At 47.4% G+C, this 14765-nt stretch overlaps 1 protein-coding gene across 1 annotated transcript; it reads right to left on the reverse strand.

Annotated features, from left to right (window-relative positions):
• Nucleotides 1-679: 679 nt before the first annotated feature.
• Nucleotides 680-14002, reverse strand: LOC144591317 (zinc-binding protein A33-like). The gene is made up of 5 exons (XM_078395555.1): nucleotides 13961-14002; nucleotides 10126-10410; nucleotides 9939-10034; nucleotides 2695-2928; nucleotides 680-706 (listed from the first exon to the last, which is right to left on the reverse strand). Exons 1-5 carry the CDS (start codon nucleotides 14000-14002, stop codon nucleotides 680-682), a joined length of 684 nt encoding a protein of 227 aa, XP_078251681.1.
• Nucleotides 14003-14765: the final 763 nt, after the last annotated feature.

Here is a 14765-nt window from a genome sequence, read left to right on the forward strand (position 1 = left end):
CTTGGTTGGGCAACGTGGTTGGCATGGTCGAGTCGAGTCAAAGGGCCTGTTGCTGTGCTACAAAGCTCTCTGACTCTGTGATGCTTCCCAGCAGATGAGCTTGGTGGGAGATCAAATCTTCAATTTCCCTTCAGTTCAAAATAACATTAATCTTTGCATCTTTGTATAACTTAAAGATAGACCAATCAAAGGTAGACACAAAATGCTGGAGTAACTCAGCGGGATAGGGAGCAGCTCTGGAGAGAAGGAATGGGTGACGTTTCGGGTCGAGACCCTTCTTCAGACTGAAGAAGTGTCCAGATCTGAAACATCACCCATTCCTTCTCGACTGAGATGCTGCCTGTCCCGCTGAGTCACTCCAGCATTTTGTGTCTACTTTCCATTTAAACCTGCAACTGCAGTTCTTTCGTACACATCTTACTTCAAGATGTCAGGAACAAGAACAATGGAAAAGGTATAAGCTTTACCTTGCTTGAAGTCATCAGATGTTTCTTTAAATGTTGTGTTGAATGAAACAGGGCAATGAAACTTTTCAATCGGCAAGGCCTCCTCTACCACCGACAGTGGTTTGGCTTCATCACGAACCCTGCGAATATTTAACAGCCGGTTATCAACTGAGCATTAGAAATGTTTTGAACTGTTCCACGAAAACTTACAATGTTTCCGTCAAGAGCATGTCCTACCTTCGCTTGCGACCAGCTTCCCCCTGAAAGAAATAAAACACAAATCTCAATTGACTGAGATGGACCGTCCTCATCCCGACAGTGGGGATTTCTCCACATTTCTACAACCCTCTGATAATTCCCATTTCCCAACTCTTATCGCCGCTGCCATGCAGATAGAAAGCTGATATTGCCATAGAGATATAGAACGATGGGGAAAAGCAAAAGGAATGTTCATGAGAATGATGCTATAACTGAGAGGATGGAGCTCAATGTAAAGACTGGGCAGGTCGTGGGATTTTATCTGAAGAATGATGAGATAGGATTTAAGTTTATCGGTGCATTTAAATGGGTGAGGATGAAATAATAGCTCTAATCGATGGGAGAGCAAAAATCAAAGCTGAAATGTAACGTCGACTTCAACAAATACCGAAAGGAATGCAGTCATAGAAACATAGAAAATAGGTGCAGGAGAAGCCATTCGCCCTTCGAGCCTGCACCGCCATTCAATATCATCATGGCTGATCATCCAGCTCAGTAACCTGTACCTGCCTTCTCTCCATACCCCCTGATCCCTTTAGCCACAAGGGCCACATCTAACTCCCTCTTAAATATAGCCAATGAACTGGCCTCAACTACCTTCTGTGGCAGAGAATTCCACAGACTCACCACTCTCTGTGTGAAGAAATGTTTTCTCATCTCGGTCCTAAAAGACTTCCCCCTTATCCTTAAGCTGTGACCCCTGGTTCTGGACTTCCCCAACATCGGGAACAATCTTCCCGCATCTCGCCTCTCCAACCCCTTAAGAATTTTATATGTTTCAATAAGATCCCCCCTCAGTCTTCTAAATTCCAGCGAGTATAAGCCTAGTCTATCCAGTCTTTCTTCATATGAAAGTCCTGCCATCCCAGGGATCAATCTGGTGAACCTTCTCTGTACCCCCTCTAATGCTAGAATGACTTGAAGAATTAGGAGACCAAAACTGTACACAATACTCCAGGTGCGGTCTCACCAAGGCCCTGTACAACTGCAGCAGAACCTCCCTGCTCCTATACTCAAATCCTCTTGCTATGAATGCTAACATACCATTCGCTTTCTTCACTGCCTGCTGCACCTGCACACTTGCTTTCAATGACTGGTGCACCATGACACCCAGGTCATGTTGCATCTCCCCTTTTCCTAATTGGCCACCATTCAGGTAATACTCTGCTTTCCTGTTCTTGCCGCCAAAGTGGATAACCTCACATTTATGAGAACATGGACCTCACTTGCATTGGAGGGAATGAAGACAACAGCAGAGATACATTTAAGGGCGAGCGGGATAAACACGTGAGCACTCCTGGAATTCGGGCTATTGTGGTGAGTAGATGGGAGGGATGTTGAGTGGAGCAGAAATCCTGACTGGATAGGATGGGCCGAATGGCCTGGTCTATGATGTAGAATGGGATGTCATTCTATGGTGAACAAAGGTGGGTAAAACAAACAGAGCAAATTCCCCCAAGGTGACCGCCCACTGCTGATGGGAACCGGATATAGATGATCAATCTGCTGTGTGCGCCACGTTCTAGATTTCAATGTTAATCCCCACAATGTGGTCATGGCTGATCTAGCCCAGGAACGAACTCCTCCGCTTTGTCCCATTCCCTTTCATTTCAGTTCACTGAATTTTCAAAAATGTATCTTCCTCTGGTATAAATACGTCTAACAGGTTAAACCTCTCAGAGTCTCTTGGTTGGAGAATCCCAGAGATTTACTGTCCTCTGTCCATTCGTGGTGCTTGGGATCAGATATAGGATCACCCGTCGTAGTTCTCAACTCCACAGAACACAAACACCTCTCTACATTCCGGCCAGGCAGTCCTGAGATCCCATAGATTATGCAGGAGGCCAATTAGTTTGGGAACAACAGCTGGAACAGATGAAACATTTACCCAGTTCTGAATTACTGGTAAATGCAGCATGTATTTCTGAAATATCCCCCTCCATTTTGTGACTGCACTTTCACTTCGCCAGACTGTGGTGTAACCCCTCACCTTCAGAAACACCACATTGTCCTTTTGATCCATCTGCTGCTGCAACTTAGAGAGTTCCTCCTGAATAGATTTTAAATTCTCTTCGATCTCTCCAAGATTTTTCTTCATTCTATTCAGAATCCTCTTCTCTTCCTCCCGGATATCTGCCTGTACGCGCTGCTCTTTCTCAGTGAGAATCTGGTGCAGTTCAGCAAACTGGGTTGTGATCTTGGACTGAAGGTTGTGTGACTGTTCCTGTGAAATGAAAGGTGAAGATCAATATGTGATGTCACTGATTGTGTTCCCCTCAGACGTTGACGGTGACATTTGTCCTGTGCATTTTTTATTTGCTTTGGCATTTCAATAGTTTGTCTAAATGCTTCTGAACTTTTGTGAGGGTAATCTGATAACCCATCAATCCTCTACCCCTAATGCAATTCCCAGCTGCCTATTCCTTTTCAAGTGCCCATTAATTCCCATTTATCCGTCCACCACCCCCTAGTGGGGTGCCGCAAGGCTCATTGCTGGGACCGCAGTTATTTACAATATATATTAATGATTCAGAAGAAACATAGAAACATAGAAAATAGGTGCAGGCGTAGGCCATTCGGCCCTTCGAGCCTGCACCGCCATTCAATATGATCATGGCTGATCATCCAGCTCAGTAACCTGTACCTGCCTTCTCTCCATACCCCCTGATCCCTTTATCCATAAGGGCCACATCTAACTCCCTCTTAAATATAGCCAATGAACTGGCCTCAACTACCTTCTGTGGCAGAGAATTCCACAGACTCACCACTCTCTGTGTGAAGAAATGTTTTCTCATCTCGGTCCTAAAAGACTTCCCCCTTATCCTTAAGCTGTGACCCCTGGTTCTGGACTTCCCCAACATCGGGAACAATCTTCCCGCATCTAGCCTCTCCAACCCCTTAAGAATTTTATATGTTTCAATAAGATCCCCCCTCAATCTCCTAAATCCCAGCGAGTATAAGCCTAGTCTATCCAGTCTTTCTTCATATGAAAGTCCTGCCATCCCAGGGATCAATCTGGTGAACCTTCTCTGTACTCCCTCTAAGGCTAGAATGTCTTTCCTCAGATTAGGAGACCAAAACTGTACACAATACTCCAGGTGCGGTCTCACCAAGGCCCTGTATAACAGCAGCAGAACCTCCCTGCTCCTATACTCAAATCCTCTTGCTATGAATACTAACATACCATTCGCTTTCTTCACTGCCTTCTGCACCTGCACGCTTGCTTTCAATGACTGGTGCACCATGACACCCAGGTCACGTTGCATCTCCCCTTTTCCTAATTGGCCACCATTCAGGTAATACTCTGCTTTCCTGTTCTTGCCGCCAAAGTGGATAACATCACATTTATCCACATTATATTGCATCTGCCATGCATTTGCCCACTCTGCTAATCTATCCAAGTCACTCTGCAGCCTCCTAGCATCCTCCTCGCAGCTAACACTGCCACCCAGCTTCGTGTCATCTGCAAACTTAGAGATGTTGCATTCAATTCCCTCGTCCAAATCATTAATATATATTGTAAATAACTGGGGTCCCAGCACTGAGCCTTGCGGTACCCCACTAGTCACTGCCTGCCATTCCGAAAAGGTCCCGTTTTTTCCTACTCTTTGCTTCCTGTCCGCCAACCAATTCTCTATCCACCTCAACACTGAATCCCCAATACCGTGTGCTTTAAGTTTGTACCCCAATCTCCTATGTGAGACCTTGTCGAAGGCCTTCTGAAAGTCCAGATATAACACATCGACTGGTTCTCCCTTATCCACTCTACTAGTTACATCCTCGAAAAATTCTATAAGATTCGTCAGGCATGATTTGCCTTTCATAAATCTATGCTGACTTTGTCCGATGATTTTACCACTTTCCAAATGTGATGCTATCACATCTTTAATAACTGACTAGCATTTTCCCCACTACCGATGTTAGGCTAACTGGTCTATAATTCCCCGTTTTCTCTCTCCCTCCCTTTTTAAAAAGTGGGGTTACATTAGCTACCCTCCAATCCTCAGGAACTACTCCAGAACCGAAAGAGTTTTGAAAAATTATCACTAATGCATCCACCATTTCTGAGGCTACTTCGTTAAGCACTCTGGGATGCAGCCTATCTGGCCCTGGGGATTTATCGGTCTTTAATCCATTTAATTTACTTAACACCACTTCCCGACTAACCTGGATTACCCTCAGTTCCTCCATCTCGTTAGACCCCCGGTCCCCTGCTATTTCCGGCAGATTGTTTATGTCTTCCCTAGTGAAGACAGAACCAAAGTAGTTGTTCAATTGGTCTGCCATCTCCTTGTTCCCTATGATCAATTCACCTGTTTCCGACTGCCAGGGACCTACATTTGTCTTAACTAGTCTTTTTCTCTTCACATATCTATAAAAGCTTTTGCAGTCAGTTTTTATGTTCCCTGCCAGTTTTCTCTCATAATCTATTTTCCCTTTCCTAATTAAGCCCTTTGTCCTCCTCTGCTGGACTCTGAATTTCTCCCAGTCCTCTGGTATGCTACTTTCTCTGGCTAATTTATATGCTTCATCTTTTGTTTTAATACTATCCCTGATTTCCCTTGTTATCCACGGATGCACTACCTTTCCTGGTTTGTTCTTTTGCCAAACTGGGATGAACAATTGTTGTAGTTCATCCATGCAATCTTTAAATGCCTTCCATTGCATGTCCACCGTCAACCCTTTAAGTATAAATTGCCAGTCTATCTTGGACAATTCACGTCTCATACCCTCAAACTTACCTTTCTTTAAGTTCAGAACACTTGTTTCTGTATTGACTTTGTCACTCTCCATCCTAATGAAGAACTCCACCATATTATGGTCACTTTTGCCCAAGGGGCCTCGCACAACAAGACTGCTAACTAACCCTTCCCCATTACTCAATACCCAGTCTGGAATGGCCTGCTCTCTCGTTGGTTCCTCGACATGTTGGTTTAGAAAACCATCTCACAAACATTCCAAGAAATCCTATTCCTCAGCACCCCTGCCAATTTGGTTCACCCAATCTATATGTAGATTGAAGTCACCCATTATAACTGCTGCACCTTTAGTGCACGCATTTCTAATTTCCTGTTTGATGCTATCCCCAACCTCACTTTAGACAATAGACAATAGGTGCAGGAGTAGGCCATTCGGCCCCTCGAGCCAGCACCGCCATTCAATGTGATCATGGCTGATCATTCTCAATCAGTACCCCGTTACTGCTTTCTCCCCATACCCCCTGACACCGCTATCCTTAAGAGCTCTATCTAGCTCTCTCTTGAATGTCACCACTACTGCTGTTAGGTGGCCTGTACACAACTCCCACTAGCGTTTTCTGCCCCTTAGTGTTTCGCAGCTCTACCCATATCAATTCCACATCCTCCGAGCTAATGTCCTTCCTTTCCACTTCGTTAATCTCCTCTCTAACCAGCAACGCTACCCCACCTCCTTTTCCTTTCTGTCTATCCCGCCTGAATATAGAATATCCCTGGATGTTGAGCTCCCAGCCTTGGTCACTCTGGAGCAATGTCTCCGTAATTCCAACTATATCATAATCATTAATAACTATCTCCACATTTAATTCATCCACCTTATTACGTATACTCCTTGCATTGAGACACAAAGCCTTCAAGCTTGTTTTTACAACACTCTTGCCCCTTATACAATTATGTTGAAAAGTAGCCCTTTTTGATTTTTGCCCTGGATTTGTCTGCCTGCCACTTTTACTTTTCACCTTGCTACCTATGGCTTCTACCCTCATTTTACACCCCTCTGTCCCTCTGCGCATGCTCCCATCCCCCTGCCACATTAGGTTAAATCCTCCCCGACAGCACTAGCAAACTCTCCTCCAAGGACATTGGTTCCATTCCAGCTCAGGTGCAGACCGTCCTGTTTGAACTGGTCCCACCTCTCCCAGAACTGGTTCCAATGTCCTAGAAATTTGAATCCCTCCCCCTTGCACCATTTTTCAAACCACGTATTCATCTAGCACGTGGCACTGGTAGTAATCCAGAGATTATTACCACCAAAGATTATTATGGTCACTTTTGCCCAAGGGGCCTCGCACAACAAGACTGCTAACTAACCCTTCCTCATTACTCAATACCCAGTCTAGAATGGCCTGCTCTCTCATTGGTTCCTCGACATGTTGGTTTAGAAAACCATCTCACAAACATTCCAAGAAATCCTCTTCCTCAGCACCCCTGCCAATTTGGTTCACCTAATCTATATGTAGATTGAAGTCACCCATTATAACTGCTGCACCTTTAGTGCACGCATTTCTAATTTCCTGTTTGATGCCATCCCCAAACTCACTACTGCCTTCTGAGGGAATTAAATGTAACATCTCCAAGTTTGCGGATGCCACAAAGCTGGGCGGCAGTGTGAGCTGCGAGGAGGATGTTGTGAGGCTGCAGGGTGAGTTGGACAGGTTGGGTGAGTGGGCAGATGCATGGCAGATGCAGTAAAATGTGAATAAATATGACGTTATCCACTTTGGTGGCAAGAACAAGAAGGCAGATTATTATCTGAATGGTGTCAGATTAGGATAAGGGGAGGTACAACGAGACCCGGGTGTCAATAGACAATAGACAATAGGTGCAGGAGTAGGCCATTCAGCCCTTCGAGCCAGCACCGCCATACAATGCGATCATGGCTGATCACTCTCAATCAGTACCCCCTTCCTGCCTTCTCCCCATACCCCCTCACTCCGCTATCCTTAAGAGCTCTATCCAGCTCTCTCTTAAAAGCATCCAACGAACTGGCCTCCACTGCCTTCTGAGGCAGAGAATTCCACACCTTCACCACTCTCTGACTGAAAAAGTTCTTCCTCATCTCCGTTCTAAATGGCCTACCCCTTATTCTTAAACTGTGGCCCCTTGTTCTGGACTCCCCCAACATTGGGAACATGTTTCCTGCCTTTAATGTGTTCAATCCCCTAATTATCTTATATGTTTCAATAAGACCCCCCTCATCCTTCTAAATTCCAGTGTATACAAGCCTAATTGCTCCAGCCTTTCAACATATGACAGTCCCGCCATTCCGGGAATTAACCTACGCTGCACACCCTCAATAGCAAGAATATCCTTCCTCAAATTTGGAGACCAAAACTGCAAACCGTACTCCAGGTGCGGTCTCACCAGGGCCCGGTACAACTGTAGAAGGACCTCTTTGCTCCTATACTCAACTCCTCTTGTTATGAAGGCCAACATTCCATTGGCTTTCTTCACTGCCTGCTGTACCTGCATGCTTCCTTTCAGTGACTGATGCACTAGGACACCCAGATCTCGTTGAACATCCCCTCTTCCTAACTTGACACCATTCAGATAATAATCTGCCTTTCTATTCTTACTTCCAAAGTGAATAACTTCACACTTATCTACATTAAACTGCATCTGCCATGTATCCTCCCACTCACACAACCTGTCCAAGTCACCCTGCAGTCTTATTGCATCTTCCTCACAATTCACACTACCCCCCAGCTTAGTATCATCTGCAAATTTGCTAATGGTACTTTTAATCCCTTCATCTAAGTCATTAATGTATATCGTAAATAACTGGGGTCCCAGCACCGAACCTTGCGGTACCCCACTGGTCACTGCCTGCCATTCCGAAAGGGACCCATTTATCCCCACTCTTTGCTTTCTGTCTGTCAACCAATTTTCTATCCATGTCAGTACCCTACCCCCAATACCATGTGCTCTAATTTTGCCCACTAATCTCCTATGTGGGACCTTGTCGAAGGCTTTCTGAAAGTCGAGGTACACCACATCCACCGACTCCCCTGTCAATTTTCCTAGTTACATCCTCAAAAAATTCCAGTAGATTTGTCAAGCATGATTTCCCCTTCGTAAATCCATGCTGACTCGGAATGATCCTGTTACTGCTATCCAAATGCTCAGCAATTTCGTCTTTTATAATTGACTCCAGCATCTTACCCACCACTGATGTCAGACTAACTGGTCTATAATTACCCGTTTTCTCTCTCCCTCCTTTCTTAAAAAGTGGGATAACATTTGCTATCCTCCAATCCACAGGAACTGATCCTGAATCTATAGAACATTGAAAAATGATCTCCAATGCTTCCACTATTTCTAGAGCCACCTCCTTAAGTACCCTGGGATGCAGACCATCAGGCCCTGGGGATTTATCAACCTTCAGTCCCATCAGTCTACCCAAAACCATTTCCTACTTAATGTGGATTTCCTTCAGTTCCTCCATCACCCTAGGTTCTCCGGCCCCTAGAACATTTGGGAGATTGTGTGTATCTTCCTCAGTGAAGACAGATCCAAAGTAACGGTTTAACTCGTCTGCCATTTCTTTGTTCCCCATAATAAATTCCCCTGCTTCTGTCTTCAAGGGACCCACATTTGCCTTGACTATTTTTTTCCTCTTCACGTACCTAAAAAAACTTTTGCTATCCTCTTTTATATTATTGGCTAGTTTACCCTCGTACCTCATCTTTTCTCCCCGTATTGCCTTTTTAGTTAACTTTAGTGTCCTTGTCCATCAGTCAATGAAAGTAAGCATGCAGGAACAGCAGGCAGTGAAGAAAACTAATGGCATGTTGTCCTTCATTGTGAGAGGATTTGAGTTTAGGAGCAAGGAGGTCCTACTGCAGTTGTGCAGGGTCTTGTTGAGGCCACACCTGGAAAATTGTGTGCTGTTTGTTCTCCTAATTTAAGGAAGGACATTCTTGCTATTGAGGGAGTGCAGTGTAGGTATATCAGGTTAATTACTGGGATGGCGGGACTGACATATGATGAAAGAATGTATCACAAAATGCTGGAGTAACTCAGCAGGTCAGGCAGCATCTAGGAGAGAGGGAATGGGTGACGTTTCGGGTCGAGACCCTTCTTCAGCATGATTCTGAATGGGTCGACTGGGCTTGTATTCACTGGAATTTAGAAGGATTTGATAGGATCTTATAGAAACATGTAAAATTCTTTAGGGATTGGAGAGGCTAGGTGCAGGAAAATTGTTCCCGATGTTGGGGGAGTCCAGAACCAGGGGTTATAGTTTATGAATAAAGGGTAGGCCATGATCATATTGAATGACGGTGCTGGCTCGAATGGCCGAATGGCCTACTCCTGCACCTATTTTCACTGCAGCACCTGAGGTCAGGATCGAACCCGCTCACCAGAACTGGAAGACTATTCGTGACTATTTGTGTCACTGCGCTGCCCTGTTATTACACGCGTCACAGGGATCAAACCTGCACAAGATCAGGAAATCGAAACTTAAAAGCCTCACCAGAACTCCAGAAATCTTCTCTTTCTGTTGCTGCTCCATTTGCTGGATCCCTGATTTCTTTTTCGTGAGAGATTTGATAGAAGATTTCACCTGATCCTGGAATTGTGTTTGGGAATCAGAAAATTAAATTGTTGAACAGTAAAAATGGAATTAAACAATGATGCGATTAAAATCGGTTTGCTTTTACCTTGTAGTTTTCAACAGCTTCTTTAACCGGCATGAAGCGGCGATCTCTGTGTTCCCGCCCAGCTGCACAAACCACACAGATCAGCTTCTTGTCAGTTTCACGAAACAGTTTCAGTTCTTCCTGATGTTCCTCGCAGTGAAGTTTACTTTCCTTCTCTGTCCGATTCAGGCTCAGTGTTCGAGCTTTCTCAGCCAGTCTCGCCAAGGCCCGACTCACCCTGAGGGTGCGGTCTGTAAACACCTCTCTACATTCCGGGCAGGAGTTTCTCCCCTCCCTGTCCCAACTCTGTGTGATACAGGAGCGGCAGAAGTAGTGTCCACACTCCAGTGACACCGGATCGGTGAAGAAATCCAGGCAGATGGGACAAACTACCTCCTCGGTTAAACTCTCGACCTGTTCTTTCGAAGCCATTTTTTAACTCCGCCACTTCCTGGTTCAAAACGCATGTCCACTGCGCACGCCGCCGTCTAGAGGAATGAATGTAAATTTGACGCAAATGTTCAACGTGAAGATGCAAAAACAAAGAACTGCAGATGCAGGTTTACCCCAAAAAAGTACAAAGTGCTGGAGTAAGTCTGTGGGTCAAGCAGCACATCTGGAGAACATGGACAGCTTATGTTTCGGGTTGGGACCCTTCTTCAGACTGATTGTAGGGGGTGGGAGATGGAATAACTAAGGGAGGAAGGGGGCAGGACAAAGCCTGGCTGGCAATAGGTTGACACAGCTGAGGGGGGAGAGGGAGTTGATAGTCAGACGGTTGGACAAAGGCCAGAGATGAAAAGACAGGTGTGTGACAAAATGATTGAGGACTTGCGAATTGTGTCCGGATCTTCAAACAGTCTTCTCCTCAGACGGCCAAAGGTTGTGCAGGTGCACTGAAGGCGCTGGTGAGTTTCACCATCAATGTCTGCCATCCTCTGGGAAGAGGAGCGCCGGCCAGAGCACCCGAGGGTCACCATCGTTACGACCATTTTAAAGGAAGGAGACAAATCCACCCGCGGAAACTATGGAGGATTCCCCCGCTCTCTACCACAGGGAGGGTTCAGTTACACATTAAACTGTCCTGAATATAGACGGAAGCGGAGAGTAGCGCTTGGGACAGTGTAAGGCAGGATAAAATGCTGGAAACAACTGCAGAGTGGATTCACGAAGATGGTGCCATGATTTGAGGGTCAGAGCGAAAGGGAGAGGTTGGGCAGGGAAGGATTTATTAATTGGAGCGCAGGAGGCTGAAGTGCATAAGATCAGCGGCGAATAGACAGGGTGAATGCACAGTCTGTTACCCGGAGCAGTGGAATCGAGAACTAGAGGACACAGGTTTGTGGTGAGAGGTGCAAGATTTAATCAGAAACTGAAGAACAACATTTTCACACAGAAGGTCGTGGGTGTCTGGAACAAGCTGCCAGAGGGGGTAAGTGAGGCTGGACAACAACGTGGAGTGGAGTTGAAGCCCCGTTTCCTGAACAAAGAGGATACCTTCGAATCACCCCTCCTCTTGCTCCACCTCCCCCTCACTCCTCCTCTCCCTCTCATCCTCTCCCTGCACCTCCTCCTCCCCCTCTTCCTCTCCACCTCTCCCTCATCCCTCTCCTTCCCCTCACCCCTCCTCTCCCTCTCCGCCTCACCCCTCCATTTCCCTTTCCTCCTCTCCCTCACCCCTCCATTTCTCTCTCCTCCTCTCCCTCACCCCTCCATTTCTCTCTCCTCCTCTCCCTCACCCCTCCATTTCTCTCTCCTCCTCTCCCTCACCCCTCCATTTCTCTCTCCTCCTCTCCCTCACCCCTCCATTTCTCTCTCCTCCTCTCCCTCACCCCTCCATTTCTCTCTCCTCCACTGCGGGGCCCAGGAGCGGTTGGAGCAGCGTGTGGGCGGGGCCCAGGAGCGGTTGGAGCAGCGTGTGGGCGGGGCCCAGGAGCGGTTGGAGCAGCGTGTGGGCGGGGCCCAAGAGCGGTTGGTGCAGCGTGTGGGCGGGGCCCAGGAGCGGTTGGTGCAGCGTGTGGGCGGGGCCCAGGAGCGGTTGGAGCAGCGTGTGGGCGTGGCCCAGGAGCGGTTGGAGCAGCGTGTGGGCGGGGCCCAGGAGCGGTTGGAGCAGCGCGTGGGCGGGGCCCAGGAGCGGTTGGAGCAGCGTGTGGGCGGGGCCCAGGAGCGGTTGGAGCAGCGTGTGGGCGGGGCCCAAGAGCGGTTGGTGCAGCGTGTGGGCGGGGCCCAGGAGCGGTTGGTGCAGCGTGTGGGCGGGGCCCAGGAGCGGTTGGAGCAGCGTGTGGGCGGGGCCCAGGAGCGGTTAGTGCAGCGTGTGGGCGGGGCCCAGGAGCGGTTGGTGCAGCGTGTGGGCGGGGCCCAGGAGCGGTTGGAGCAGCGTGTGGGCGGGGCCCAGGAGCAGTTGGAGCGGTTGGTGCAGCGTGTGGGCGGGGCCCAGGAGCGGTTGGTGCAGCGTTGGTTTAAAAACGTTCCTTCACACTTCAAAAGAAGTGGTCTGGAGGATGCCGCTGATTGGTGGAAGCGGACTAGAGGAAGCAGCTGATTGGGCGTAACCCCGGGGTTGTATTTCTGCATTTTATTCGTACTTTTAGTTAAGGGTTCAGTGAGTTAAGGGTTTAGTGCTTTTTAGTAAAGGTACAGTTTAAAGGATTAAGAGGGATTTGATTTAATTTGAGGGTAAGACATGTCAGGTGAGATCGGCCCCATGGAATGCTCATCCTGCAACATGTGGGAGATCAGGGATATTGTCGGTGTCCCTGATGAGTACGTGTGCAGGAAGTGTGTCCAGCTGCAGCTCCTGGCAGACCGCATTGAACGGTTGGAGCTGTGGTTGGACTCATATTGGAGCATCCACGATGCTGAGAAGGTCGTGGCCACACCGCAGATAAAAGATAAGCGGACAGAAAGGAAACGGGTCGCCACTAACCTGCGTAGCAGTAGGCAGGTAGTACAGGAGTCCCCTGCGGTCATCTCCCTCCTAAACAGATATGCCATTTTGGATACTGTTGGGGGAGATGGCTCATCAGGGGAAGGCAGCAGCAGCCAAGTTCATGGCACCGTGGGTGGCTCTGCGGCAAAAGAGGGGAGGAAAAAGAGTGGAAAGGCTATAGTAATAGGGGATTCAATTGTAAGGGGAATAGATAGGCGTTTCTGCGGTCGCAAACGAGACTCCAGGATGGTATGTTGCCTCCCTGGTGCAAGGGTCAGGGATGTCTCTGAGCGGCTGCAGAACTTTCTGGAGGGGGAGGGTGAACAGCCAGTTGACGTGGTGCACATTGGCACCAACGATATAGGTAAAAAACGGGATGAGGTCCTACAAGGTGAATTTAGGGAGCTAGGAGAGAAACTTAAAAGTAGGACCTCAAAGGTAATAATCTCTGGATTACTACCAGTGCCACGTGCTAGATGAATACGTGGTTTGAAAAATGGTGCAAGGGGGAGGGATTCAAATTTCTAGGACATTGGAACCAGTTCTGGGAGAGGTGGGACCAGTTCAAACAGGACGGTCTGCACCTGAGCTGGAATGGAACCAATGTCCTTGGAGGAGAGTTTGCTAGTGCTGTCGGGGAGGATTTAACCTAATGTGGCAGGGGGATGGGAGCATGCGCAGAGGGACAGAGGGGTGTAAAATGAGGGTAGAAGCCATAGGTAGCAAGGTGAAAAGTAAAAGTGGCAGGCAGACAAATCCAGGGCAAAAATCAAAAAGGGCTACTTTTCAACATAATTGTATAAGGGGCAAGAGTGTTGTAAAAACAAGCTTGAAGGCTTTGTGTCTCAATGCAAGGAGTATACGTAATAAGGTGGATGAATTAAATGTGGAGATAGTTATTAATGATTATGATATAGTTGGAATTACGGAGACATTGCTCCAGAGTGACCAAGGCTGGGAGCTCAACATCCAGGGATATTCTATATTCAGGCGGGATAGACAGAAAGGAAAAGGAGGTGGGGTAGCGTTGCTGGTTAGAGAGGAGATTAACGAAGTGGAAAGGAAGGACATTAGCTCGGAGGATGTGGAATTGATATGGGTAGAGCTGCGAAACACTAAGGGGCAGAAAACGCTAGTGGGAGTTGTGTACAGGCCACCTAACAGCAGTAGTGGTGACATTCAAGAGAGAGCTAGATAGAGCTCTTAAGGATAGCGGTGTCAGGGGGTATGGGGAGAAAGCAGTAACGGGGTACTGATTGAGAATGATCAGCCATGATCACATTGAATGGCGGTGCTGGCTCGAGGGGCCGAATGGCCTACTCCTGCACCTATTGTCTATTGTCTAAAGTGAGGTTGGGGATAGCATCAAACAGGAAATTAGAAATGCGTGCACTAAAGGTGCAGCAGTTATAATGGGTGACTTCAATCTACATATAGATTGGGTGAACCAAATTGGCAGGGGTGCTGAGGAATAGGATTTCTTGGAATGTTTGTGAGATGGTTTTCTAAACCAACATGTCGAGGAACCAACGAGAGAGCAGGCCATTCCAGACTGGGTATTGAGTAATGGGGAAGGGTTAGTTAGCAGTCTTGTTGTGCGAGGCCCCTTGGGCAAAAGTGACCATAATATGGTGGAGTTCTTCATTAGGATGGAGAGTGACAAAGTCAATTCAGAAACAAGTGTTCTGAACTTAGAGAAAGGTAACTTTGAGGGTATGAGACGTGAATTGTC

Source organism: Rhinoraja longicauda, unplaced genomic scaffold (genome assembly GCF_053455715.1).
Source record: "Rhinoraja longicauda isolate Sanriku21f unplaced genomic scaffold, sRhiLon1.1 Scf000858, whole genome shotgun sequence".
NCBI lineage: Eukaryota > Metazoa > Chordata > Chondrichthyes > Rajiformes > Arhynchobatidae > Rhinoraja > Rhinoraja longicauda.

Excerpts from the sequence above, each read along its gene's own strand:
- LOC144591317 (XM_078395555.1), bottom strand. The coding sequence starts at position 14,002 with ATGTTGAGCTCCCAGCCTTGGTCACTCTGGAGCAATGTCTCC. Across the intron at positions 10,035-10,125 it reads AAGCTGTTGAAAACTACAAG|GATCAGGTGAAATCTTCTAT; the intron begins GTAAAAGCAAAC and ends ACACAATTCCAG. Across the intron at positions 2,929-9,938 it reads AGAAGATTTCTGGAGTTCTG|GAACAGTCACACAACCTTCA; the intron begins GTGAGGCTTTTA and ends TTCATTTCACAG.